Source organism: Platalea leucorodia, assembly GCF_965183815.1.
Source record: "Platalea leucorodia genome assembly, chromosome: 3".
NCBI lineage: Eukaryota > Metazoa > Chordata > Aves > Pelecaniformes > Threskiornithidae > Platalea > Platalea leucorodia.
Genome location: NC_138825.1, coordinates 19,871,182 through 19,897,881, shown reverse-complemented (window position 1 = coordinate 19,897,881; position 26,700 = coordinate 19,871,182). Strand labels below are relative to the sequence as shown.

The 26,700-nt window shown below is 42.1% G+C and overlaps 1 protein-coding gene across 3 annotated transcripts in view; it reads right to left on the bottom strand.

Annotated features, from left to right (window-relative positions):
- Positions 1 to 221: 221 nt before the first annotated feature.
- Positions 222 to 26,700, bottom strand: part of LCLAT1 (lysocardiolipin acyltransferase 1) — a 120,847-nt gene continuing 94,368 nt past the window's right edge. For all 3 annotated transcript variants that reach the window (XM_082307154.1, XM_082307156.1, XM_082307155.1), the window contains one exon: positions 222 to 4,345. In XM_082307154.1, the coding sequence (XP_082163280.1) occupies positions 3,837 to 4,345 (509 nt within the window). In that variant the 3' untranslated portion in view covers positions 222 to 3,836. The remainder of the gene's footprint in view (positions 4,346 to 26,700) is intronic.

Below are 26,700 nucleotides of genomic sequence, written 5' to 3'. Positions count from 1 at the left end.
GGGTACAGCCAGCCGCCCCTTTCCAACCTCCCCCATGGAGAGAAGGGAGACAGACCACCCCAACAGCCACAAACCACGGGTCAAGCCCCCGAATGGACACCGATCTGTCCGAGACAGACAGCCCAATGATCGAAGACAAGGTTTGTTCCTTACGGGTGCATACAGAACATGTCACTCAGTAAAAAGAAAATGGCAAAATTAAACACATGCAATGCTTCAGGTCTTTATTGTTGCTGTAGAGTAACTGGTACATGGTTAAAACATTCTAATATAATCAGTAAACTCTGAAAACTAAGGCTTTCTGTAGGTTTGTGGTATCCTGGTGTTTCCTTTCACACAGTGTACATATAAAATCAAGTTATAAAAACACGGATCTTTTTTGAACAACAGAGATTGATGCAACGCACAAAACTAGGAACTACATTTCGTAGGATCAAGACAAAACCTTACAGACCAGCTTCTGGCCTTGCAGCTTCAAACCCAGGAGAGACATATCTTGGTCTGACATCCTGCTACCCAGATGAGCTTGATGACAAACACATGGCAGGATTTCAACCTTCTGTTCCGAGCAAAGAGAAAGAAACCCCTGATGCTGATGAGGAAACATTTGATTGAGCAAATGACAGCAGTATCCCTAAAGCACGTCACTGATCTCAAAAAACCCAAGCAAGACCTAGCAAGACCTGTAGGTCCCGTAGATGGAGCAGTCGCCGCTGAAGAGTGCGGCTGCCGGGACTACGAGAGAAGGTGAGCTGTGACAAACGTGCTAATGAGTGACATAAGTCTTGGTGCTGACACGCGTCCCGTGAAAGAGGGGCGTGTGTGATTCCTGGAGTACTAGCACCTTTAACCTAACAGCATTGAAAACATTGCAAAGTGATTTACCTGGCATGTCTTAGTGTACTTCAAATAGGGAAAAAGGGTGAGTAAGAACAAAATAGTCTCCAAAAAATCTGCATCTTAGAACCTTTTGAGTAAAAAGCTACATTTTGACCAAAGAGAAAACACAAGCATTCACAGAAAACCTTCCCCCACTTCCTTAACCACTTTTTAAACAAAGCAGCTTCCATATCCACAAAGCTTTTTTTTTATTTATTTTTTTTTCTGTCTTGCATTTCTAATTGAGCTGGAAAACGATGCACATAATCTGAAAATGTACGTCAGTCACAAAGCCAACACCCTTCCCTGTGAGAGGAGGATTCTTCGCTTACCACGTGCCGCCCCGCATCATGGAGTCAGGCACTGCAAATGTGACATTTGCGGCTGACAAGAAGATTATTCTTTCTCTTCGATCCAAATACATGAGAGAGGAGGATGAATTACAGATTTGCAGGATGTTTACCACATTACAGTAGGTTACGTGTTTGGCTCCAGCTGGGAAAAAATCCCTTGTAAGGGTTAACGGTGGACTGCATTCGATTTAATTTTCAGAGCCCAACTCTAATCACACACAGACATAAATCTTTCACTGCTCCATGACCAAGACTCACACTGACGTTTCTGATATATTTGATGACACCACAAAGTTCTCTGAACGACTGACAAAAGCATAGCTGGTATTTACGTCACCAACATATATAACCTGTCCTCCAAAGTCATTCCTGAAGACTATGTTAAGGCTATTGGAGTAGGCTGGCCATGGTTACTCCTGGTGTGAAAGCAGAGCCGTGGCTCAGGACAGACTAGAAGCAGCCTTTTAGGTCTCCTCTGCATTAACCATAAACGAGGTTTTTAGGTTCTCCCTTGCAGTGAGTTACCTGGATGTGCAGGGAACTGCACCAAAGCAGAGTATTAGGCAAACAAAAACCAGGCTATGTAGATTTAAGCTGCAACCACACCTTTGATATCACAGAATTAGGTTAAAAAAAGTCCTCATAGTGCAGAAAAGACCTCCTTCCACTCGTGACAATGAAACACCAGTTTTCAGGTACTCAAATATAAATATGAAAAAATCATTAAGAAACATAACCCTAAATATAAACCTAGTTTTATTTATTTTTAAGAAAAAAGGGATTTAAAAAATTAGAGTAAAACAGATGGCTTCAAGTACTTTCCGCATAATAAACAATTAGTAATTATAAGCATAGATTAAAAAATATTTGTCACCTTGCAAGGGACAGTTGAATAGAGGCTGGTGATTCGTTCAAAAAATGGCCTTTGATACAAACACATTAGACAACATGTTTAGTGTTGTAATTTAGAAGAAAACAGATGTGTCTACCACGCCGACCCAATGCTTGAGACATTCAGCACAGTACAAGATACATTTTGCGCTCTGTACTTCCACATTTCATGGCAATGCCACTCAACACATGGAGCCAGGCCACCTCGGTTTAGCTCAAACAAGCCTTCATGCAATAAACAACAAATATTTAGTAAGTTAGGGAGGTTTTGCAGCAATACAGTTGATCAAGTGGTCTAACATTTTTGAGGTTGAAAACCAAATCTAACCTGAAGTGTCTCCTAAGTGCTGGCAACATTTATGTCTTTTACTACGTGAGCACGAACATTACTTGTATTATATATGACAAGGAATACACTTGAAAGTGCCTTGTCTGAGTTTAAGCCTTGAGATTTTCTGAATGTCATGAAAATAAGGGAAAGTGTTATAGTGGGAGCCCCAAAAGAACCCCCCAAAAATTGCGAAGGAGATGAGAAAAGCAATGATGCCATCAGGCAATCAAAGGGAATACTGCAAAGGGAACATGTAGCTCAATTTCCCCGTGCTGTGATAAGTCTAAAACTCGGCTCTTGTACCTATAAGGAGACAACCATCAGATGATTTTCAACAGGTCTGGCTGACACGCACAGAACAAGCAGTCTTCCTGCTTATCTATATGGACACTTGAAATGCCTACGGGAACAATGTGAAAACCAAAATAAATGCTTCAAAAAAGAAAAAAAAGATATCTTGCCTACTCTGAAAAATAAATAAAATGTTTTCAATCAAATAATGTCTACAAGGAGACCTTTTTGAAAAACATTTGCCAGCTACTCAGAGACAGACACTTATTTTTGCCTCTACCAGAAAAAAACACCAATAAAACAACAAAAAACCAGCTCCCCTATCCTGCAGCTCTGTATACTACAGTAGGAACAAGTCTCCCACAGCTAACAGGGAGACCAAAACAGCATCCAACAGTGAGAAATCAAAACTTAGCTGCATAGGTCTATTAAATAATCAGTTAAGACTTAAATAGAGGCAGAGCCAGCACTGTTTTCTGTACTACAACACAAGACTGCAAGGCTTAAAAACCCTTCTGAGTGACCAAGCCAGAATGGCTGAATAGCGGTAGGTTCAGTAGTGTTTGGAAAAGCTTATGTGAAAATATTATTTTAAAATAAGTTTGAATATTTGAAATAGAAAAAAGAAACAGAACAACTTCTCCTCCAACTTCCACCTACCATCAAAACATCGTTAAACTTACCAGCTTTCCAAATCCGGTGCTTACTTTACGACAACATGATTATACAGAAATCATACATCTGTCTCTCTTTGCTGGACAGTTTGGGTTTCTACATGAAAGTTCAGTGCATGTCACATTTATTAACGTCCTTATGATTGTTCAATAATCCAGCAATTTGTTTCTTAATTACAGCAGAGTGCAGTTGCTAGCTGCTTGCAAGAGCAATGTTGAAATTACATTCAGAGATAAAAACTACCATTTTCACGTGTAGCAATAACTAACATTTTTCTTTCTCTTCACAGAATCAAGTGCAAATGTCTAACAATGGCGATAGTAAAAGACAATTCTCATGCAAAAATTCTTCCCTGTGCATAAAATTCGCAGGACATCTCAAAACCACCCATTTTTACGTCTTTCTCTACCCCAGAACTAATTGTTTTTTATTTTTGTGTCGTGAAATTTCTGTTGCTTTTTAAAATATCCATGACAAGCGAGTTCAATTAGTTCCAGCCCACCAAATAGCTTTTGCTGCACAACAAAAAAGACGATCATGGCTGCAAAATACCATCGTGCAAAGCTGTACAGGTACAGCAGTGCAAGCATACCCAGTGGAAACACCGTCCAATACAGGAGCGAGACGCACTTAACCGCGAGGACCCTGAGCTCAGATTTACACGGTGGAATAATGCTTTGCCCGGTTGCACTGAAGCATTTTCCGCCTTCATAGAAGTGTCGGAGTCTCTCCTCTTTCTCTTCCCAACGCTTCCGGCACCAAAGCTGCAGCTCCTCCTTAGAAGCGGGCACCGTCTCTATGGGATGTCTCTGGACATGGAAGTGAATCTCCTTTGGGAAGTTTCCATTCAAAAGGTGCTTCTCCGTCTGAGGAATGTTTTGGGGGTATGCCACAGTTATGTCATGGATAGCATCGACATTGCCACCTAGAAGAAAGGTTTTGGGGAAAAAGAGATCAATACAGATCACGCAATGGTCAGAACACTAATTCGCTTCAAGGTGTGATGGAAAACTGTCCAAATTGTGACAGAAATCCCAAAGATATGTTAGCTATGCAGAGTATGTTTTATCTGCTAGAATCTCTAAAGGCTGAGAGGTCAAACTCTTCCCAATCACTATCTGTTCTGAATCTGAGTAAAAAATTTTGGGAACAAAATTATACACAGTACAAACTAATGTAGAATTACAACACAGTGACTAAGAGTATAAAGTCAAATTTAAAGGAGAGAAGATGCACATCTGGTCTTCGATGAAGAGCAGAGTACAGGAGACTAATCTTCAGTTATGCGTATCTGTCCTGCAAGCTGAAATTGCTTTTAACTAATGAAATACAACTTAGTGTATGTTCCTGTGAACACTGAAAAAGATTCAGTTTGATCTGGAGCAAGCAGCATACACAATCCTAATTTACCGAAGATTTAGAAAACATACATGAAACGTATACCAGCTAAATATCAGGACCTCATTAAATCTAGGGTATCTCACAAAAGATGAGGAGTATCTCTGTAGCTCAGCCAGCTTTGCAGAGCTCTCCAGTTAACACGATTTCTTTAAATCTGACCAGCCAGTACTGTAAGGAGGTGAGGTGCTGCTTACTGCATTCCACATCTGGTAAAGACAAAGTACAGCATAAATGGTGGAGAAGCCCAGCTTTAAATAAACCATATATAGTTAGCTATTTGGGTAAAATGAGTATAGTTAAACATTTAAAAAGCAACTGCAGATTAGAATTTCAAGGGAATACTGATGAAAAAACCCTCTACTCTTCATTACCATGCCTGATTGAGCCAACACTCTTGAAAGGATATCAGCATTGCCAAAGTGGGGTTTGCTAGTACATCTTTGTACTAAGTGTTTTTACATTTTGCACTTTCTAAATACCCTCTTTATCCCCCGGCCTCTGACCAGACATTCTTTTTAGATTTCATAAAGTAAATTCTGCTAGTGTAAAACGGATCTAAAAATAGGCTCATGGTGCACTGGATGTTGCATAACTGTTAAGTTCTGCCAGCAGTGATTTATCCCGCTGTTATTATTTGGCTGGCTGGCTCGGGGCAAAATAGGATTGGAGACTAAAAGCAGTCTCCAGTTGCAGCGACTGAAGACTTTTGTTCTCATAGATGATGTCACTTCTTGCAAAGATGATCAAAACCTACTCTTTAGCCCTGCTCCCCCTTTTCATTTGCTCCCCTTCCCTGGCATTTTGGCTTTCCTTTACAGCTCCAAAAATGACAGGGACAGAATAGAAAGTTACTTTAAAAGGCCATGGTCAAAATGATGTATCTACAGTTCAGCTCCAAATATCACAAGAGGGGGAAAAACCCTATTCAGCCTTTCACAGTATTTTGTAACTGTGCTGTCTTATAACGATCTCTCTCAGACAGTTCTGTGGCAGGTTACTTGGGTTTTTAAAGAGCTATATATGGCTCCTAGGAGGGTCTATTGGAGCAAAACTCAATACTCCAGCTTTTGTCTAGCTACAGGATCACATCCTATCTAAGCAGAGAATCACTGTAGTCTGCACAGATAAAACCTTTCAGATCTCCTTCCGAGGGATGCCAAAATTGAATATGTCTTAGAAACCCTGCCCTTACAAAGTGAAACAATGGCAGCCTGCTGCACCTTCGCACAATGTATTTTCATTTTGAAAACAGCTCGCATTTTTCCTCCCCCTAGTCCAAATATTTCTTCCATCAGAAGGAATTACAGTCACCCTACAGGACAGACATCCCCAAGTTCCTAGCCCGGCCAGAGGAAGGGCTGCTACATATGCCTCTAAGAGATACCCATCTCTTAAAGTCTGTCTTCCTCCTGATCCTCCATAGCTCCCCAGGTCCTAGTGGCACATAAAACCTATACACTTTACCTCAAGAAGGAGGCCAGAAAAGTTCGGCCTTCCTGAGATCCTTGCATGAAAAACGCTTTCTATGAAAAGAGTTTTTGGCTACATGAGTTTCTCACCCACCTTGCACTCATTTGTGTCTTTGCAGCTAAACAGTCAGTCTGCCATTACATGCAAATGTTCTTGAAAAATCAAGGCTTTACACATTAGGATCACTGGCATACAGACCACAGGCAATAAATCGTCCAATTCGCTTAAGACACAGATTTTTTGACTCTGTGCAAGTGGGACCGGCAGGACCAGGCAGGACTCCCTGCACCCACACAGCTGGTCTGATCTCTTCAGCATGCAGATATATTTCTGCCTGTGAATTCCTGATCAGAAACAGGGAAGCCTCTACTCCTTACCGATGGATTTGCAGCATCCCCGGACAGATACCTTCCAGCAGGGCTTCACGCCAGACTGTAGAAGGTCTACGCTACATTATGGCTTCTAAATTAGTTACCCAGAACAAAGCTCTAAGAGCCGCGTACAGGAGGGTGGACATTACTCTTTCTGCATTACAAACAGGGAAACCACGGCAAAGGATGATTACGCGAACTGCTCGCTGCGTCCAACTTGAACCAGTGTCTCCTAATTCCCAGCTGCAAGGTTCATCTATTAAAGTATATTTTACACAAGAAGAAATGAAACTTCAAAGGTAGATTTAGCATATCTGAGAGCACAGAAACATCAGAAAGAGAGAAGAGCAGAATACCAGGTTTCATATGCAAAAGGATTAGAGCCTTTCTCAACAGGCCCCTTGTTTGGGTCATACATATTTAAAAACTCCACACAAATGGCAGCCTGAAGCTTTAATTCCCTGGCAAAGCAAGCATGTGGAAAGGACCAGCTTCAATCAGTTTTCTACAGCTGTTGAAAGAAACACGCCCTGCTAGCGTTCCGTGCAGTGAGGCTGCGGGATCCACGCTGCACGCTTGAACAAAAAGGTTCTGCATATTCTCTGCTGATTTATCAATGGCATCTTTTAATATGGACAGGGTCAATGCATCACTGCCAAACATGCTACAAGTGAATCTGCTAAAAAGAAGAAAAGTTACTGCAGCAGATGAAGGCAGGCCATTCGTGAGCGGGGACAAAATTCCCTTAGGCTAAGCTTTATCAGGCAGTTTTGAACGTGCATCCTTGGCTAGAGCATCTTTACTGTCTCCGTTTCCCTCTGAAGTTAAGCTCCTTTCTCTCTGCAGTCTGGAGATATCTAACAGCACGTGTTTTGGATCAAAAGCAAGGTGCCAGTCAACCAGCAAAAGAAAGCGATCCTAAGTGAAGACACAGGGCAGTCCCTGATTTTAAAGATCTTTTTTCCACCTTAAAGATCTGCTTAAAAAACCTGCTTCTGCACATTTTAAGAAGAAATTACCCTAAGGGAAGCCATATCATTCCAATTCTCTAGTGGGTCAAAAATTAAGTAAGCAAGCGTATTTGTTCATCGTTCAGAGAAGCTGTTGGTGGACAAACCACTTTTTGCAATGCTTTTAGCGACATCCGAGGGATCTTCTTTATCCTGTGTGTACTCGCATCCCATTGGGGGAGGAATGAAGGACAGAGGAAATTAAATAATGTTCACAGTTTTGCATCTGAAATCTAATTAAGCTAAGAAATTGCCATTAAGGCTAAAATGTCAGGCAGGTAGCCCAGCTCTTCCGGACAAAGAGACACCAGTTTCAGTTGCTTTACAGTCTCACGACTTTCTTCCTGCAGTAGTAGAACTATATATCCTTCATACCCATGAACAATATTCTGTCCTATGCTTTACAAAAGCACCTCAGAAAAGGAAAGCTTACTATAGTGCTCAGGAGTGAATATAAAATTTATTTGTAATTATTGTTATGCGGCTATAAACTGCATAACATGCAGATGATGATTAATCCATGTGGCGGTCTCCATTTTGGGATGACAAGATGCCTCAAAAGCACTATTCTTTTTCTTTTTAAACTTTCTATACTCCAACCAAAGTTATTTATATTTCAGGCTCTGTTGATACATGACATTACTTCAAGTGATCACAATGCACAGATGGTTGCTTTGGGCACTGCACTCAGAGGTGGCAGAGGAAGAACTTACCAGGCTCATGACCAAAATAACAGCATCCGAGAAAGATGCCTTCTTTTAAAAAATATTTCCAAGGAAAAATTAGGACATTTTCTTTCACTACACCAGCTGTTTCATCAGAATTTTTATTCTATGTTAGAAGTTGCAGCATCTGGTAGCCCAGTAGAGGTAAGGTTGCTCCATCTCCCTGCCCCAGCTAGGACTGAGTCTGAGCACGTATCCCCAATACGCACACACGCGCACATGTAAATGCATGGGCACAGACAGACGGACAGCCACGGATCAAGACAGACAGAAAACACAGCACTCAAGCAAACAAAATTGCCTTATCGTGTTCCCCTCTCTGGTTGATTAGGATAAAGGTCTGTCAGTGGGAGTTATATACATACATACAGGCTATGGATCCCTCCAGCAACTGGCCGTAGACAGTCTATGCTGTAGCTGACCCTGGGTCCTTGGTCCTTCCAGGTGCTCGCACCTGGACACAGGAGCCCCTGTGGCCACAGCCCCTCTCCAGTGGCTGATACAGATTCCTTGCACGGACGCACACACACCATCGATCCCTCCAGTAACTGCCCTTAGACACTCAGGGCCACCCAGTACCTGGTCTTCAGATCCTGCCTTCTCCAGCTGCCTCATGCAGAGACAAACAGACAGAGAAATTGGTCTCAGTTGACCCCAGACCCCACAGTCTCCTCAGCCACCGGCTTGGACCTTGCAGTCCCTCCAGTAGCCAAACTGTGACCATCTGACCTCTCTAGTATCTGACCAAGACTTATGGCCACTTTGATACCTGGCTCCCAAGCCTCTTACCCTACTTGCCCACTAGTCCTGCTCAACAGTCACCAGTGATCACACACTGACATATGCACCCACATGATAGACACGGACCCTGGTCTCTCCAGTTGCTGGCACTTGGACCTCCATACGTACACCCACAGAGTCCCCTCACCCAGGAAAACAGTCAGAAATGGGGTTTAATGAGAAGACGGGGCAGACTGGGCTGATCAGGTGCAAGGCACGGCCAGGCAAGTGTACTGACCAGCCCCATTTACATGGGACCAGCCCCTTTAGCCCTTATTCCTCTATTTTCCCAAACTTGTTCCTCCCAAGCCACCTTGAACCATTCCTTTCCCCATTTTTGGTTCCTCCCCTAAATATACCATAATAAAGCTCATACAATCCCCAAATGCTCCTCTTGGGCATCCCATAACAAGTCCCAAAGCCCTGCAAGCAGTAACCCCCCTTAGTCTGTAAGGTGACGGACAGGAGCCTCTCCCATTGACTCACTGTGATGGGTGTCACCCCTGGCCCATGGGCTGACGACTCCCCCATGACAGCCCTCAGAGAAGCCAAGGTAGGGGATTTGTTTCTCTGTCCGGATTTTATGGGTTTCTCTACCTGCCATTGTGCTGCTGTGCTCCTTTGCGTATGTGCAGACAAGCCTTTCATCTCACAAGGTATTATAAAACCTTACAACCAAGAGCCTCTTAGAAAATCTCTTTCAATTGCGTGTATTAAATAATACAATGTCAGCACAGTATTTTAATTCTAGGGGGAAAAACCAGCCTGAATGTAAAAGGAAGTGTTAAACTATTTGAAGCTGCTTCCAAATACATTTGCAAAGCGAATACTGCAAGGTAGCTGCAATTGGTAAAAACTGCCAGAAGTGATGCTGAGCCCCACAGCACAGTGCCAAATAAGCGGGCTGGTTGGAGGGATCCATCCCCTGTGCTGTAAGGACCACTCCAGAGCTCGAGCACTGCTCGCTCCTCAGTTATGATTCACGTCAGTGACAAGGACACTTTCTTGCTCATACTCCGGACCAAGCAATGCTGAGCAAGCTCACTGCGAGACAGAAGGATCTATATAAGCAGTGACTTGAGGGCCAAATGATGATTCAGAACAGAAGCCCTGAAAGCCAAAATGACCATCAGTGAGCCAAAAATGAGGATGGGCCCCAGGCAAATCCATGCAATGGATTGCTCAGACTCTCAGCAGTCTGGAAGGTGAATGGGCAGCTGAATCTCCTTGGCATTAACAGTGGTGGCTATTACCCATTTCCATCCCTAGCAAGGATCTCAGCAGCTGTAATTTGTCCTACTTTAGTTATCACTGACATTACTTTAAATCATACAAGGATTATACAGTCTCTTCCTCTGTATTGATCCAGTAGAGAAGATGCTATTCTTAACCACAGTACATCACCGAACAGCATGCCAATGAGCTGTTGAGCCAGAATGGGGAGAGGTATACTGAGATGCTCTCACAACAAAATATTCATAATAACCTTAAAATAAGCTGTTCTGTAAAAAGTGGGGCCAATATGTGAGGCTCTTGTCCATTCCACTTCCCACCACAACCTAACTGTAACTCCTTCCTCCTGCAAAGCAGCATACCTGTCCCTTCATCGCACAGCTCCAGATGCTTCATACATCTCCAGGCTTCCACAAAACACTGGTTGTAGCTCCCCCACCCACCCTTTAATATCCTCAACTTTATATACATTTATTTAGGAAACCCAGCAGAAGGAGACTTGGCATTTCTGTAAATAAACTGATCAGCAACATAATCAAAATAGATATGGAAACAAGTAGGACAAAACTAATTACGTTTCACAATATCTGAGTATTGTACATTAGCTTTGAGACAAAGATACATTTTTGGACATTAAAACAAAAGCCATCTAAAACTGCTTACTGCGAAATATTACTTTCCTGGCTCCCGAGATCCGAGTCATTTTTCTTTGAGAACACAGCATCACGAGAGAGCAGCTTCAAGGATTTACAGCCCCTCCTGGGAAGTATCATCCTTGTGAAGATTTAAAACTTCAGGCAGCCCTCTTTAAAGCAGCGGTGTCAGCCAGGGTTAATCTAAATCACTTTCAACTCAGTAGTTATTGGAAATCTTTTTTGGGTAAGTGTAGCAATCAAATAAGCAAACAAAAAAAGACAGAATGATAATGCTGGTCTTGATTAACAAAGAAGAGCAATCCTGCATACCAATTCTTTCTCTAGCTATCTGATTTTCCACTGGTGTTGTGAGGCAAGGAGAGAGGAAGACCTTCCACCTGCCGACACGAAGGAGTTAAAGAACCAGCACCTCTTGTCCTTGAGGTGGGAGCCCGGGGAAGGGACAGCCCTGGCTGCTTTCTGCTCCCCAGCAGGAAGGAGCCATGCTCTGGGTGCTGCATACAGGAGTAGAGGACTACTGGGATCCCCTACGAGGTACCTCCAGGCCAGGCCGGCTAGTACAAAGATCAAGAGATATAAGGACATCCTCATAGCTATCAGTAATCATTATACGTGCTTAATTCTTTTGCTAAATACATTTAAATCACATAGTTTTGCAGCCTGATGCCACATCTCATAATGTGTAAAACAATACCACTAACTGAAGTTGTTGTTGTTGGGGGCGGGGGGGGAATCCACTTTGACTTTGAAATCTCTGTAAATACCTCATTTAATTATTTTAAGACCAGACTGGAATGTTATCATCTAATCTGATGTCCTGAATAACACAGGCTGCAGGAGCTTATGCAGAATGCTTTCGGTTTTGCCATGGGATGTTGTGAGACAGACATCCAGCGCTGTCTTAAAGCTTTTAACATGAGGCAGGCAATTCCTCTCATTTTTTTTTTTTTTTTAATCAGCATCACTACACCGAACTTGTAATGCCAATAAAATCTAATTGACTTAAATGCCTCTTACAGATTGAGTGATTCTTTCCAGGACTATAAACCAATGTTACTACAGCAGCAGCAGTAGATGTCCCTCTTTTCTATTTGAAGGCGAGGCATGCTTTTTTCTTCAGCAGACACGCCTGCTAGCTCCTTTCCTCCAAACCAAACCAAACCAAACCAAACAGCTACTACAAGAAGAAAGAAACGATGTAGTTCATTTATGGTATGAGAAGTCAGTACTGCGGGAAAGCTGGGAAAGCTAAGAGCGGATCACGTACTAGATTATTCTGGTCTGCAAGACATATTGAGTGCTAAACTGATGCTTAGTTCATGGATTAAACTGTACAAAAATACTTAGGCCCGTGTGAAGCCAAAGTGAAATACAGACGATCTAGTTCTTAACTACTGCATGCATTGTTTGCACAGCTACACTTTAAGGGCAAAATAAAAGTATAGGTTGTGGTGCTGGATTTCACGAATTTCACAACACTTTACAACCTCCATTAAGGCTTCACAGATACAACTCTATCTTGCCACCTCCCCGGACACAGGCCTTCTGACCCCGCTGCTATCAAAGCCACAGCCAGCTCGTCTGAAACACGGCACGTGACTCCCGGGTACCGCTGTCAACACAACGCGACTGATGACTTCAGGAGTTTGCTTGTTTTAAAGAGGAATCTGTGAGCAGAGGAGGGAAGGGTGTGCAGGGGAGGAGGGGACCCGGCCATCGCAATGGGGAATGCGCCGACCCAGTGGCTCCGTCCAAAAGACTGCCTGGAGACTGTTGCCCTTCGGTCTTCCCTCCCTGCTCTGAAGGGTTATTTTAGGAATTGCAAAGCAAAAGCTGGTTGAGCTATAAATAAAATAGAAAATATGTGGATTGGAGGGAGAGGAAGGATGAAAGGGTTGGAATAACAAGTTATTTTCAGTCACTAGGGATGACCAGGCATAACTGACTCACCACTCTTCACTCTATCATTCCCAAACTATATTTATCAAATCCAGATAACAAAAATGCCATGTTTCTTCCCCTGCCTGCATATCTGCTTGCTCCCAGCCTCCCATACTACACGCCTGCTCTACATACTCACATGAGATTTGGTCTTCATGGGTACGTTACACGTTAGGAAGGAGAAAATGTTTCCAGGCTTATAGTACACTACTACTTATTCATACAGAAAAATGATATTTTATGTAACAGACAGACACTGATGCACTGGTATGCAACTCTCCAACTCCACTAAGCTCTAACATGAATTTCCTGGCAAACAGCCAACAAATTCAGACAGAGAATCACAATTATGCTTGAAATAAAGATAATTTACTACACTGCAGTGAAATCCTTTTAAAAAGCATTGCATGTACTCCACCTGTCATGATAAGATGTCTTTCTAGACAAGCAAATGTACATAAATTAGGAAATGGCTGATTTTTTAAAACTTTTGTAAAGAAAGTTAAACTAGTCATCCATGTATTTCTGAAAAGCTAATTATCATGACAATTAAGCAAAACCAAGATATCAAATGTCCTTAAAATAAATCATACATGCACACACACACATAAAAAGCTCAAACTTATTCTTTTATTTTAATATAACAGACTATCCACCTAATTTCTCTGTTACTTGTTGGGCATTTGAAATCACTGGGGATCTAAGGCAGAAGTAATCCACCCATGTACATTTCTTTGCTCTCTGCCTGGATGAACAATCTCGCTCCAATGCAGATGGAATTAAGCATCTATCTCTACAAGAGAAAACACACCCCTATTCAAGGTAATCCAGTTCTGCCAGAATTCAGCTGTTGCATCTGCAATTTTCACTGTCGTTTCTGACTGGCCTCACTGAGTTCACAGTAAAGCAAAACACTCTGGAACCGTTTACATACACAACCACCATACCAATGATGCTCAACATTGCAAGATATTACTGCTAGGTAAACAACGCAGCTGGCTTAAAACCTGGAATTTTGGGAAAAGTGCTACATTTTTAAAGATGTAAGGGCTAGCAGTATGTATGAACTGCCATGTTGTGGCACAGCAGCATATGTCAGCTTTCAGCATCCCAATTAAGATACAAGCTTTAAAGGGGCTACCCTTCCCAATCTCATGTTATTTATTTCCCCCTAATTCTTCCAAAACCATTGCTTATACTCTTTTCAGATACATCCATCTTTTTTTTTAATAGTTTTAGGATTTTCCAGGATGTAGGGTCGGAATTTTCTCATTGTTTTCTCGTTGTTTTTAATCATTTTCAAATTGTTTTAGATAGAGGAACATTAAACCCCAGCCAACCTGCAGATTGACCACGCAACTTCTTTTGAGTCTTGTCTTTTGTGAAGTCACTACAAAGCTAGTATGAGACACTGTAAGGAGTAGAGAAAAAATAATTCACCACAGATATTCAGAAGGAAGCAGTTGTGGCAATTTTTGCTCAGTAACCAACTGATCAAAGTGCATCCTGTCTCCTCAGAAATGCCATGGACTTTTCACTTTCCATCAGCCCTTGTTCTTGCCAATGGAAGGATGGTGCTAGGAACAGCATAACACCATCCAACGCTGTATTGCAACAGTAGCCATAAGTAAATAAATGATGACTATTAAAGAAAAGAGATTTTATTCTTGGCTTCTAGTCCATTCTTTTCTATAATTCAGATAGAAAGTCCAGCTTCCTTTCCTCCCCTATTTTCCTCCCTTTTTTAATGGCTACAGACAAATAACCTCTTGTCAATTCAGTGCACTTTGCTATCTGTTCTTATCACTACCCGAAGTCAACCGCTAGAGAGTACTCTTTAGCTGCTTAGTGACCTGCCACTGTTTTATAATCCTGCCCTCTTCAAACTGTCCCAGGCATCACTCATGGTTAGTGCAGCCTTCAGCAGCCCCAGCACGAGCAATCTGGAATTAGGGGTCAACCTGGATTCCTTGCAATACAAAGATGGGTTAGATGATATACCCAGTACCATTATATTTGGGATACATGAGAAGAAACTGAAAATGCATTCAAACTTTGGAGAGATTCGATATTACAAATAAGGTTCATACCAAACCAAAACACTAGATGAAAATGTACCCTGCACCAAAAATAGAGTATGAACTAGATGTTGAAAAAACACCTGCTAGCAGCCACCTCAAATATTTGGATGGAGTGCTTCCGCAGACGTCCTGAGCCAATCTCTTGCATTTCATGCCTCGCCGATTTGTGCTATTGCCATTCTTGGTCACAGTGGTTTGTTTTCATTTCTGTATACAAAGCAAGAGGAATGCAGAGCAGCACCAGCAGCCTGACAAGAAGGCATAATTTCAGCACATAGAAAACTGTGAGGCTTATAACTTGTCTCTGATGGATATATATACTAAAGCCACATCATGCTTTTGCTCCACCTTATTTTAAATCCAGGACAAGGATTTTGGTCTGAAAACATTTCGTACTCTGCCATTAGAAGAACTTCTGTCAGGAACGTCTGTTTTATTATCTGAATTTGCAGCTGAGGCATATTTACATAGAAACGAGCTCATCTATACATCTCACTGAGCGAAATCAGTTTGAGGCAGAGAAGCACTCGGGCTTCAATTACACAGCAAAGCCCTAGTTGTGAATTAGTCAACAAAAGAGAGCCTCTAACATGCTTTAATCTTCCCTTCTTTACTGCAACCCTCTAGATGTAACTTAACCCCCTGATATTCAACTCTGACACTACTAATTCAATTTCCATGTGTTTTTTTTTTCCCCCTCCGCTGACCGACCACACAAATCGTGGAGCCCCCTGACACGAGAGCATACAGCACTGCACATAACAGGCATTTAGACCCATGCCTGCCTGCACTGAGATATGAACTTATTGTTCCCAATCCCTTGGTGCTAGAACAGTTTCCACTAGACCATGATACACACAAGTGGACAAATCTTATTAAATTTAATCAGCCCAGTACTTGGGGGAGCCATCTTAATCAGAAAGGGATTTAATGAAAAGCCGCAACTCCAATGAATACTCTTTAATTACGACTGACTAATATTTATCCACAAAGAGGAATTTGTTTCAGGATTAGTCTGAGACCTGGAAGAAGCCAAAGACATCAATTTAATAATGGAATGCCTAATTAAAGTATAATGGAAACCTAATTGTGATATACTGCTTTGTAGCGCACATGATTTATTTAGAACAATTGCTTTTCACTGGGCTCATTAGGGAAAGTTAAACAAAACACAATAGTAAAAAAGAAGAGGGAAAAACACACACTGGAACTTCCAAGATGATTATAATCAGCTGATGAAAGACAGTGACATGTTTGTCAGATAAAGCACTGCTATCCCTCCGCAGGCTGTGGTTAAAATTTCTAAAAAGGATAATGATTATACAGTTCTTTTCCTCCCTAACGACATGGGATCAGACCCAAACCCTACTGCAGCTACTTGGGGGAGCTCCTCTGGTGGAAAGAAGCCATAAAGTTGAAGGGTCTGACGGTCTTTGGATCCTCCTCCTGCAGAGAAACCTCACATAACACACGTGCCCTCCCAGCCACTACAGGAGGAGAGCAGCTAGGGCAGAACAACCACCACAACCCCCCCTCCAGCCCTTCCTACCTGCAGCCTGCGGGTACAACCGACTGCTCTCAACCAGGATGCATTTCTTTAAGAAGGCATGGCCCTCCAGGCACCCATGGCACATAACTGAAAGTCTCCTATTTTTCTTTCCCTATATAAAACACAGAAAGCTGCTCAAGTAATTCTTACTGTAAAACCAAACATCCTCCTGCTCGCATCCCGATGGCACGGGGGTGGTGGTCCCCCCAGTAAAATGAGTTAGCTGCTATCCCCCCTCATTCACTCAATCCAAGGTGAAGGACATGCACTGTTTATCCTGCGTCACACTTTTACAGCGTCAATGCAAACGACATTGTGCTGACCCTCTGTGTTTTCTTCCCTTCACTGGCAAAGTGCTAGGAAAAACAAAGCATGGAAAGGAGCTGCTCCTCCACCCTGTGGTGCCCTGCAGAAAACAGACCCGGGGAGGTCCAGGAGCAGATGAGCTTCCAATGACAGTGGCTTCTGCACTGCCGATCAATGCCCATAGCTCCAGCTCAGTTATGTTTAATTGGTGATGTGAGAAGGGCTGTACCAACAAAAGCTGTCATGACAGTGCCATGGAAAAGAAAAAGGGATGCTACAGACCATAGGATGTGTGAAAACACTGCATTATGGCCTTGCAGATGAATGAGAGATTGCAGTCATTTTAAACGCACAGCAGCAAAAAGATATGTCTCTAGAAATAATATGTTTTTGTTCCAACTACTGCTGTTCATACGGATGCTTAGAAAAATTATACTAAAGTCAATCCTTTGAATGAAAATGAGCAAAGACTGCTGAGAGCGCCTGAACAGTCATTCCTGTGCCTAGATGGAAGCTGAATTCTGGGCATCCATCTTCTTGTAATTCCACGTGTGACGCTGTCAGTCTTCCAGCCTGAGAAGCAAAAACTGAATTCCTACCTCAAGGACAGCAAAAGAGTGGGCCAGTGTTCATCTTCAGATCTGGTCTCAGTATTGCAAGAGCAAGATTGAGAGAGACCACTTACACCAATACACAATGGCCCGATATTGAGCCAAATGCATCGCTCTGCTCAAGGCAAATTAAAACAGGTTTAGGCTCACAATCTATGCATTGTACCTTCATATTAAAGACATGGGTTGCAGTGGTCTGCTGGTTTTTTTTATACAGATCAGAGTGTAATCCCATGCTGGCAGCTGAAGTCACAGATGAGAAAATGTTGTAAATCCTTGTTGTACAGGCCTCTTTGAACAGAAGTCTAAAATTGGTTTCCTGAAAATATCTCCTATAAACTTCCATCTCTGAACTCCAGAGGAACATTTAACTGTGTTGGTGCTGCATGCTAGAAAGCTCTGAGAGCAGTCGTTACTAATACTTTTAACATTGCTTTTTGACACAAATATGAATATGTACATAACTAAACCACAATGAATAAAATCAACTTAGGCAGTTCAATTTATTTCATTGGAATTATAGAAACAAATGGCCTGCAAGTTAAAACGTCCATTGTTGTCAGCATACAATTGTTTTCCTTAAATATTTTAACTCAGGGAAAATGAAGCCCCCTGAATTTCACACAGTGCATTGAGAGGACAATGCTTAATTAAGGGGAGAAACTATTTGTCATAGCAGAAAATCCTTTTGAGCTATGTTTTCCATAAATACACTTTGCTATATCTAAAACATCTGAGTTCAGAAACACTTCCCCTCGAGACCACCTGAACAACGTCTCTGTGTGCTGCTCCCACCAGGCTTACCACTGAAAGCACAAAAGGCATCGTGTAGTCCTTGCTCCACAGCTTCCTCCGCGGTGAGACCCCGAGGGACAGCAAACAGAGACTGGAAACATGCACATCAGTAGCACGTCCCAGAAAACTCCATGTTCCTTGCTAGTACCTTGATATTTTCCCTCAAGTGCTTGTGTACATAACACGGTTCACTACAGTCAACATCCAGCCTCGCTAGTCTCAACATTTTCTTTCAATGGCCGTGAAGAAGCAAGACACCATCTGCACAGACTTTAGGTGAAGACTGTTATTCTACTCATGTTTGGTCTATGGACACAAACAACTGTGGAGAGCTTCAAGCAGGAGGGAAAGGACTAGAGCCTTCCTGACCACCAGTAAATGCACCAACACCTCTGCTCTGGAGGAATGAGAGTCAGGGAACAGACCTGGCCCAGGGCTGGTGGAATTAGAGCTTAAGGCTCTGATCTGCCCACAGGAAGGCTTTGCCATGGTACAGCACAATATCTTCACCAGCCAGGAGCAACTGGATGTCTCCCATTTTCCATCCCACTGGGAAGGAAAAAGGCTGTCCTTACAAATGGGAAGAAAGAAGTTGCCACTGGTTCACGTGGCAGCTCAACAAAGGCAGTGAGAAAGGTCAAATTTATCTGAAGAGCATAATCTCTCATCTGAGGAACAGCTTAAACTAGAATTTTCAAGAGCTGCAGGATGATGAACTGCCAGTTGGTCTTTCACAAATAAATGATGGGGCGACGAGAAATCCAGTGTAACTTGGCTGAGTTCAAAGACAGTTTAGCTCTAAGAGGTAGTTCTGGTAAAAACCTTTCTCTCTGTGGGAAAACTCAAGCAAGGGAGAACTTCAGCAGCTTTGCTATACTTTTTGAAACACGGAAAACATGATGAATGCTGAAACCCAAAGTCCACCTCTCATCTCAGTATGTTTTCTGCCTAAGCAATGGCGACACTAACTCCCACCAACTCTTCCATCTGCCCTGCTTCTGAGAGCATTAAAAACAAGTAAACAAACCAAACAATAAGCAATTATAGCATGAATATCTCTGGAACTACACATAATTAGCGAACGAGGCAAAAGAAATGCAAAACAGAAAGTAATATATCTTATTTTTATTCTCCCAAAGCCATGTCAACCTATAGACGTAAGTTCATTAAGTGACGACAGCAACTTAACTATGTTGCTTTATCATAGAAATGGCCTTTCAAATGTCAAGGCTGACAACAAAATTCATTCGCAAACTGACAACTTCTGTTCAAACACCTGTAGTAACTCATGTTTAAGTGGACTGCACACCAAAGTGACAAATTCTTTGATCAGTTTATAAGATATATTGTACATCAAATCAAAACACAGTGTTAGAAGAGTGAATATGCTGCTGCAATAATAGCTAATGTCTCAGAGAGGTTACAAAATGGAATATTTTTCTAGATCAATCTGTGATCTAAGTCGTCATATTACCACTCCACTCTCACCAACTGCAGACATGAATGAATAATTCTATCCATAGAGTAAAACCTGGCATGCTTTGGCATTTTAAATTGACTAGTACATTGAGTTACGGCGCTGCCTGTGATGAAATAACGTTGTAGGCAAGAGCCCCAAGATGGAAATGAATTGGCTACCGTCCATCTGTCTTCACTGACTTTCAAAAAACTTCTCCCATGACACTAAGAGTGACAAAAAAGGTACCAACGTGTTTTTAGACTCATTGGTAAATTATCTTACCTAATCTGAAACAGGAAACTGATGGAGGTCTGGAAGGCTGTCTAACTTTACTGTATTCACATCTTTAAAGCTATTTTGGCTACTTCTCAGTTACAATTACAGGGCACATTTCTATCTTGCTCCCTGAGCTACACACCTTCAAGGGAACTAGCAGAGATGTACACGGCAGTAGACTGAAACAGCTGCATCCTACACCGCTCTCCCAGCAGTCCCAGAGCAGACATGAGGCCAAATTAACTACCTGTTTCTAGTTACTTACCAGGAGCATCCTCCTGGGGCTAGCTGCAGGAAAATCCTGCTGGGATTCGCGGAGGGAAAACTTCAGATGTGTCCAGTGCTTGGGAAAAAAAACTCCTTTATTTGCTGGATTAGGACTTGGTGGTCTTTGTCACCTCCAGCCAGGTGAGCATCAGGCAGAGTACATACATTAACCAGGGTCCTTCACAGAAAGGCCTTGGTACCACCTGCCAGTGGAGGCTCAGTGGGATTTGTACAGAGCCTAAAGTGGAAGCATCTGCCAGGGTAGAGTGGGAAGACCTGTTGCTAAGTCTTGTCACCAGCCCAGACCCACGTGTGTCATCAGAGCCACCCAGCTGAGCACATTACTCTTGATCCAGGCAGCTCAATCAGCAATGAGTCCTGAGATGTCCAGACCCTGCACTTTGGTTTCACCATTTGCAACAGAAGTATAAATTACATCTATAGATAGCATAGGCATACTAAAACATAATCAGAGTTTATATAGCACTTTGAAAAATATACAATAGTATTCAGACTCTTAAAAAAGAATTGTTTACAGTAAAAGGGGAAAAGACTAAATGAACAATTACCTCCTCTTGTTTTCCTGTACTGAAGACACACTTCTACTACCAATGGTTGGACTCAATCTATGACGTACAATTTCGAAGTATGCTATAAAACCAGAAATGTATCCCCTAAAGCAAGATGAAGATGACTAAATGCTGAGGAAGTACATATTATCAAGGAAGGATTCTAAAATTGATGAAAAGTCCATCATTTTGTCTTGACATCAGCAGGACCTCAAATGTTGATGCTACGGCTGATCTATGTAGCTGCTTCTGATTTACTACACCTGATGCTTTCCCTTCATGATCTACTGTCTGAAATTGCTAGCCAGCAACAATACCTGTCTCATTTTTGAATACTGAAAAAGGGAACAGCAGAGCAAAATACCACTAAATGCATGATGCCCTGAATTTCTGACTCTTAAGTATACATTCTCAAAGGGCTGTTTTAAGAAAATATTTACTTTTTGGTTGTTATGGTGATCATCTTTTCACAGCAGTTTATAAAAATAGGAATGGCTAAAAATAAAAATCCAAAGGAACCTAAGGCACTAAAAAAAGGAATATGGCATGCAGATTTGTCTGCTTCAGAATAAATCTGCATACAGTGTCCTGCAGCAGCACGTTTTACAAAGGGAATTAAAGCCATGAAATTAACATTTTAATGAGTAGAGAGACCATTGACGTCAGGACTCCTCACTGATTGCTGCTTCCAGGTGGCCTAATGAGATGAAAATGAAGTTTATATCTTCAGCTAGTCTAAGCCAGGCTTGTTTTGTGACTGTGATTGAATTTAAATGAGAAGATACTGCTGTGTGCAAACATGTCTAGGCTGGTAAGTAGCCTTATCGAATCTAGGCATAATAAATGCTTGATTTTAAATATTTTATGTTAAGAAAAGGGATTTCAGTCTTCCTTTCACAATTCAACGTAAATGCAAAGCCAAAATTTTATCATTAATCTCATAGCATGCCACAGCTTTTGTACTGGTTGCTCCAGGAATTCCCACATAAAATTTTTATTGCAAGATCTGCTCATTTATCTATCAAGACACAGAAAACATCCTGGATTACAAAGGTGAAGTAGGGAATCGTAAATCCAATGTAGCCTGTGGGTAACAGACAATGTGATGTTTTGGCACCAGAGGTGTGTCAGGCATTAAGGTACAGTGATGGAAATGCAAGACCACCATATATTGTGAAACACAATAAACAAGGAACTGCAGCACATCATAAATTTCATGTTCCTAAATGCCACTGAGAGAGCCGCATTTCATTTTCTGTCTTCACTACACATAGTGAATAGACATGTATAAATATTCTTCATTATTTCTTATTAGAGGAATGAATCAATATTGGTTTTGCTCTAAATACCGTATTTCTACCTAGAGAACGAGACAACCATAGAGCTAGGGACAGACCCTCAGAATTCCTGTGAATAAGATTAGTACTGTTTAACTTTCTACCCATTGTTACAACATTAAAAAAGAAATAAAAACAAATCCAAAGCCAGACTCAGTTCGTAACACTATACATATTTACGTCTAATTCTCACTTCATTCCTGGGTTCACACATCTGTGAAGTAACCTTCAACAGTCCTAATTTCTCACTTCATAAGATGTCCTGACATGCAATCTACTGCTGCTGTTATAATTGATCAGCACTAAAGACTGGAGCAGAGCTGAAGAAATACAGAAAATAAACTGACTGACCCTCCAACTCAGCTCTTCTCCAGAGTCTGTAATCTAGAGCTAAAGAACAGCAATGAGGGGGTTTGTATTAGTCTCCTTACAGGATATTCTATGTTTGTCCATTATAACATACATAGTTGTAAGTTCATAACAAGAAAAAAAGTAGCCCATCAATAGCTCTTCGCCTTTTTTAAAAACTGAAAACTTCACAGGAAACCACTGCTATGGAAACCCCTTGTTCCTCTGCAAGATGGGGTTACTTATGTTTACTACTTTTAGCGGACTGCTTGTAAGCCTTTTATAGACATCAGCTTTCCGGGCAAGATGCATCTCTGGATACAATATCTATATTTGCATCCCTTTTTTTTGTGTGTGTGTGTTTGTGCCCCCTTGGAACAAGGCACTGTTGCACATGGATTACATTTGAGGATTCAGTAACGAGGTTTAAAAAATATCACCACTGGTAATGTAACAGTAATACCACGCTTGAAGCTACGCCTGACCCCTCCACAGCACGGCCAAGCAATCTTCCTGGCTGTCAAGGTGGGGATTTCCAGAAATCCCTTTCTGTTTGAGATCTTACTAGGTATGAGACACAGAGAGATTGCTTGGAAGGACTCGATGAAACGTGCACCATGCCCTGCCATGGGAACTCAGACATAGGAAAAGTGCTCGAAGCAGGAGGAACAGCTGGCAGACGTGAATCTGAGATGCTCGTCTATCATCAGCAGAATGACCCATGTTCTCACGGGCAAATAAACACATCTGAGCTCAGGAATGCTCTCTGGCCCCTGAGACTACCTTGATTATGGAGCCTTCTAATCCAGTGCTTGCACTACTTGAATTGTTAAACCGACTGTCGTGGACAGAGGGCTAGATACAAATGTGACTGTTCAGTATGCTACCAAAACAGAAATGTAGCCTGTTCAGTGTGATAGCAAACACCTTTCCCTCCAAAGGGAGGTTAAACCACTTTTATTCTTAGGATGCAGGTGATACAGAAAAACCAATCCAGTACTAACCCACCTCCGAAAGGAATGATCTTGCTGTCTCCTGCCCTGCACTGGATGCTCCCATTGCTCCCCCTGATCCTGCAGGAAGCCCTTTCAGCACAGGGAGCCGGCAGGAGCTAACCCTGCCAAAGGGCCGTGCTGCTACTGGGGGTGCAGGGGAATCTGAAGCCCTGACTGCTGACAGAAGTGGGACACAGGTATTCCCACTGCTAGCTCGCAGAGTCAGGAGAGCTCATCAGGCTGGATTGGATGCTATAAACACAGTGTGTTTTCGTATTAGAAACCTCTTCCTTCAGCCACCGAAGAGGATAAGCACCCTCCGTTTCCCCCGCCCATCCAAGATGTGGGTGCAGGCTTGTCTTCTTACGGCAGAAGACCCAACCTGCAGCTCACATCTGTTGTGTTGGTAAGATGCAAAAACAAGATTACACAGAACACAGCGTCCTCCTGTAATTCATCTGAATTCTGGGCCAAGGGTTGGAACATTTTTTCTTCATTATTCTACCACTGCCTAGAGTAGCATTTTCCTCTATTAGTTGCTATTGCCTAGAACAGCATCTGGAACAAGTTAGGTAGCCAGAAGAGAGTAACAGACATGAGCTCAGTGTGTTCCCAAGACCTGATTTTCAGAGATACAACACACCTGCAGCTTTCAGCAAATTCATTACAGAGTTAAAGGGCTCAAAGCTATCTGAAAAAATCAAGCCCATGCTGATTAAACCCACTCAGGAAGTATGCCACAGCCCTCTACACACCAGCTAAATGCTCTGGAGGCTTATGAACATTTGCTCCAAGTATGGATTGCAGTATTTCAGCCTGGGAGGTGACAAAGACATGAATAACCTCAGCAAGATCCACATCCGAGAAGGATGTTCACAAATTCCTGGCTAGCAACAGATGGAAAAAACAAAGGCATGGAACCACAGCTGTTCCTTTTCCGAAATGATGAAGGACCCAAGAGGACCTCCAAGCTACAAACTCCAGGAGAAGTGAGCGGCACACCCTCCTGCCTCCCTCCAGACGTGTAGGCACTTACTCCATTCCTGCACATAAATGCCCTCTGCCATTCAGACCGAAATTTCTTCATCGCTAACAAAACCCGAAAGTGTTTAATTATGGAATAGGTACATGCCTCTCAAGCTTTATCGCAAACCACTCCAAGCTCGGTGAGAAAAAAATAGCGATGTTGTACCCAAGTTGCGCTAAAACTGTGGTTTTCAGCACTTTTTAATCCCTCCTCCAGTATCCTTACGCATTCAGTTATCTAGAGCAGCAACAACTACAGCAGATTCCTGAGATTAAAAACTTCCAGGGAGGAAGAAAACCACGCTACATGTCACCCTCTGCCGTCAGTCAGCGCTCAGCTCCGACACCTTCACACACAAAATGCTTCCCGTTGTCAACAGGCGATACTCAAGAAACAGTGTGGGGCCTCAGGGGAAGAACAGAACGAAGACTGGGCTACGCCGCCGCCTCCAGATGCATGTACCCCTGAACTCCTGGATATTTGAATTTTGCAGAGCCCATCTTTAAAAAAAAGAAACCCAAGTGGAATAGTTCCTTAGGCTTTTCATTCCTCTCAACTAGCAGAAAAAAACAGAACTGACTTCAAAATTTATAATTTTGAGTTTGGAAGTGTTCTTTTTTTTTTTCCCCCAAACTGAGGTTCTGCGTTTCAGTACAGCAGTTTCTACAAGGTGTTTCCTGCCTCCCATCAGTCACCCAACTCTTTCATGATGATCTTAACTGATGGGGAATTAACAAAACATGTATCTTCTTTATTACAGTTTAAGGTGCTTAAAGCTACTTCTATGACATATTAAGCTGCTATTGCCCTTAGTAAACAGCACATTTCAGGCTTCCAGTGCTTTTCAGTTTCAAAATAAGAATTTCTACTGAATGCTTAATACATACATTTGACAGATCAAACAGTGCTAACACTTGACGCAATGTAATTACTTTGTTACAGAAAACACAGTTGAAAACGAGAAAACACATTTGTGAAAAAAATTAAAAATAACCCACAGTACATGAAATATTGCACCTAAGACAAGCCCCCTGCTTTGCCTAGTCCTTCAGTCTTGCTTTCTTGACTTTATACTGCTTTCCAAATGGCAAAGTGCTTGACCAGAGAATTAATTACAGAGACAGCAACAGTAACTCTGAATCCCACCTCGGGTTGCTCGTAAGAAACCATGTGAGGCACGTACCTATTCAGTAATAAAACTCTGAGTAAATGTCCCTGCAAAGAACCTGGTTCAGACCAAAAAAAAAAAAAAAAAAAAAAGGGGGAAAAGAAAAAAACCCAGAGACTCGCAATCAAAGGGGCATGAAAATGACAGCCCTGAACTACCTGAACTAGATGCAGGCGCACTCTTCTATGACTTTTGCTACAGCTATGAAGCAGTATTTATAAATGGTGGGTAATGCCTTTTCTCAAAACAAGGTTGTAGCTTGTGTACCTAATATTTGGAATTTACAGGGTTTTTAGGAGACAGAGGGATTATTTTCTCTGTACACAATGTGTACAAAAAACATGCGTGCTTAAACCTGTCTAATTATCTTTTCTGCCTTTATGAAACACATCTAGAATTTCCATCTTAAATTACACATAGGATTCTTTATTATAAATGATGTGACTCACCCATGTAAATGTAACCTGCCAAGAACTGCTTACTGTAGTCAACTGCATGGCAGGCACATTACTGGCAACGCTGCACGTGAATTACCTCAATTCCCTCTCTCCCACTCACCACCCTAATCTCCAAAGTGTTAAAGCTCAAAGATGTTTCATGCTGCATTTTGAGAATACTCCCACCACGTGCAAAATGAGCAAAATTCTGTATGAAAACATTTTTGTTTTAGGAAGGATTCATTTCTTTTTGCACGTTTATCATGTATTCGCTATGTTTGGCAGATGTGAATCAAACGTTTTGGTCCTGGCTGGGACCTGCAGAAGGTTATTATAATGTGATTCATTACAACAACTTTCAGTTTTATGGATGAATCTCAAAACGATCCAGTGGGTTCCAGGGAGGCTTTTACTAGGACAGAGGACATGATTTACCTTTAAAAATACCCAGGCTGGTTGCTGAAAAGC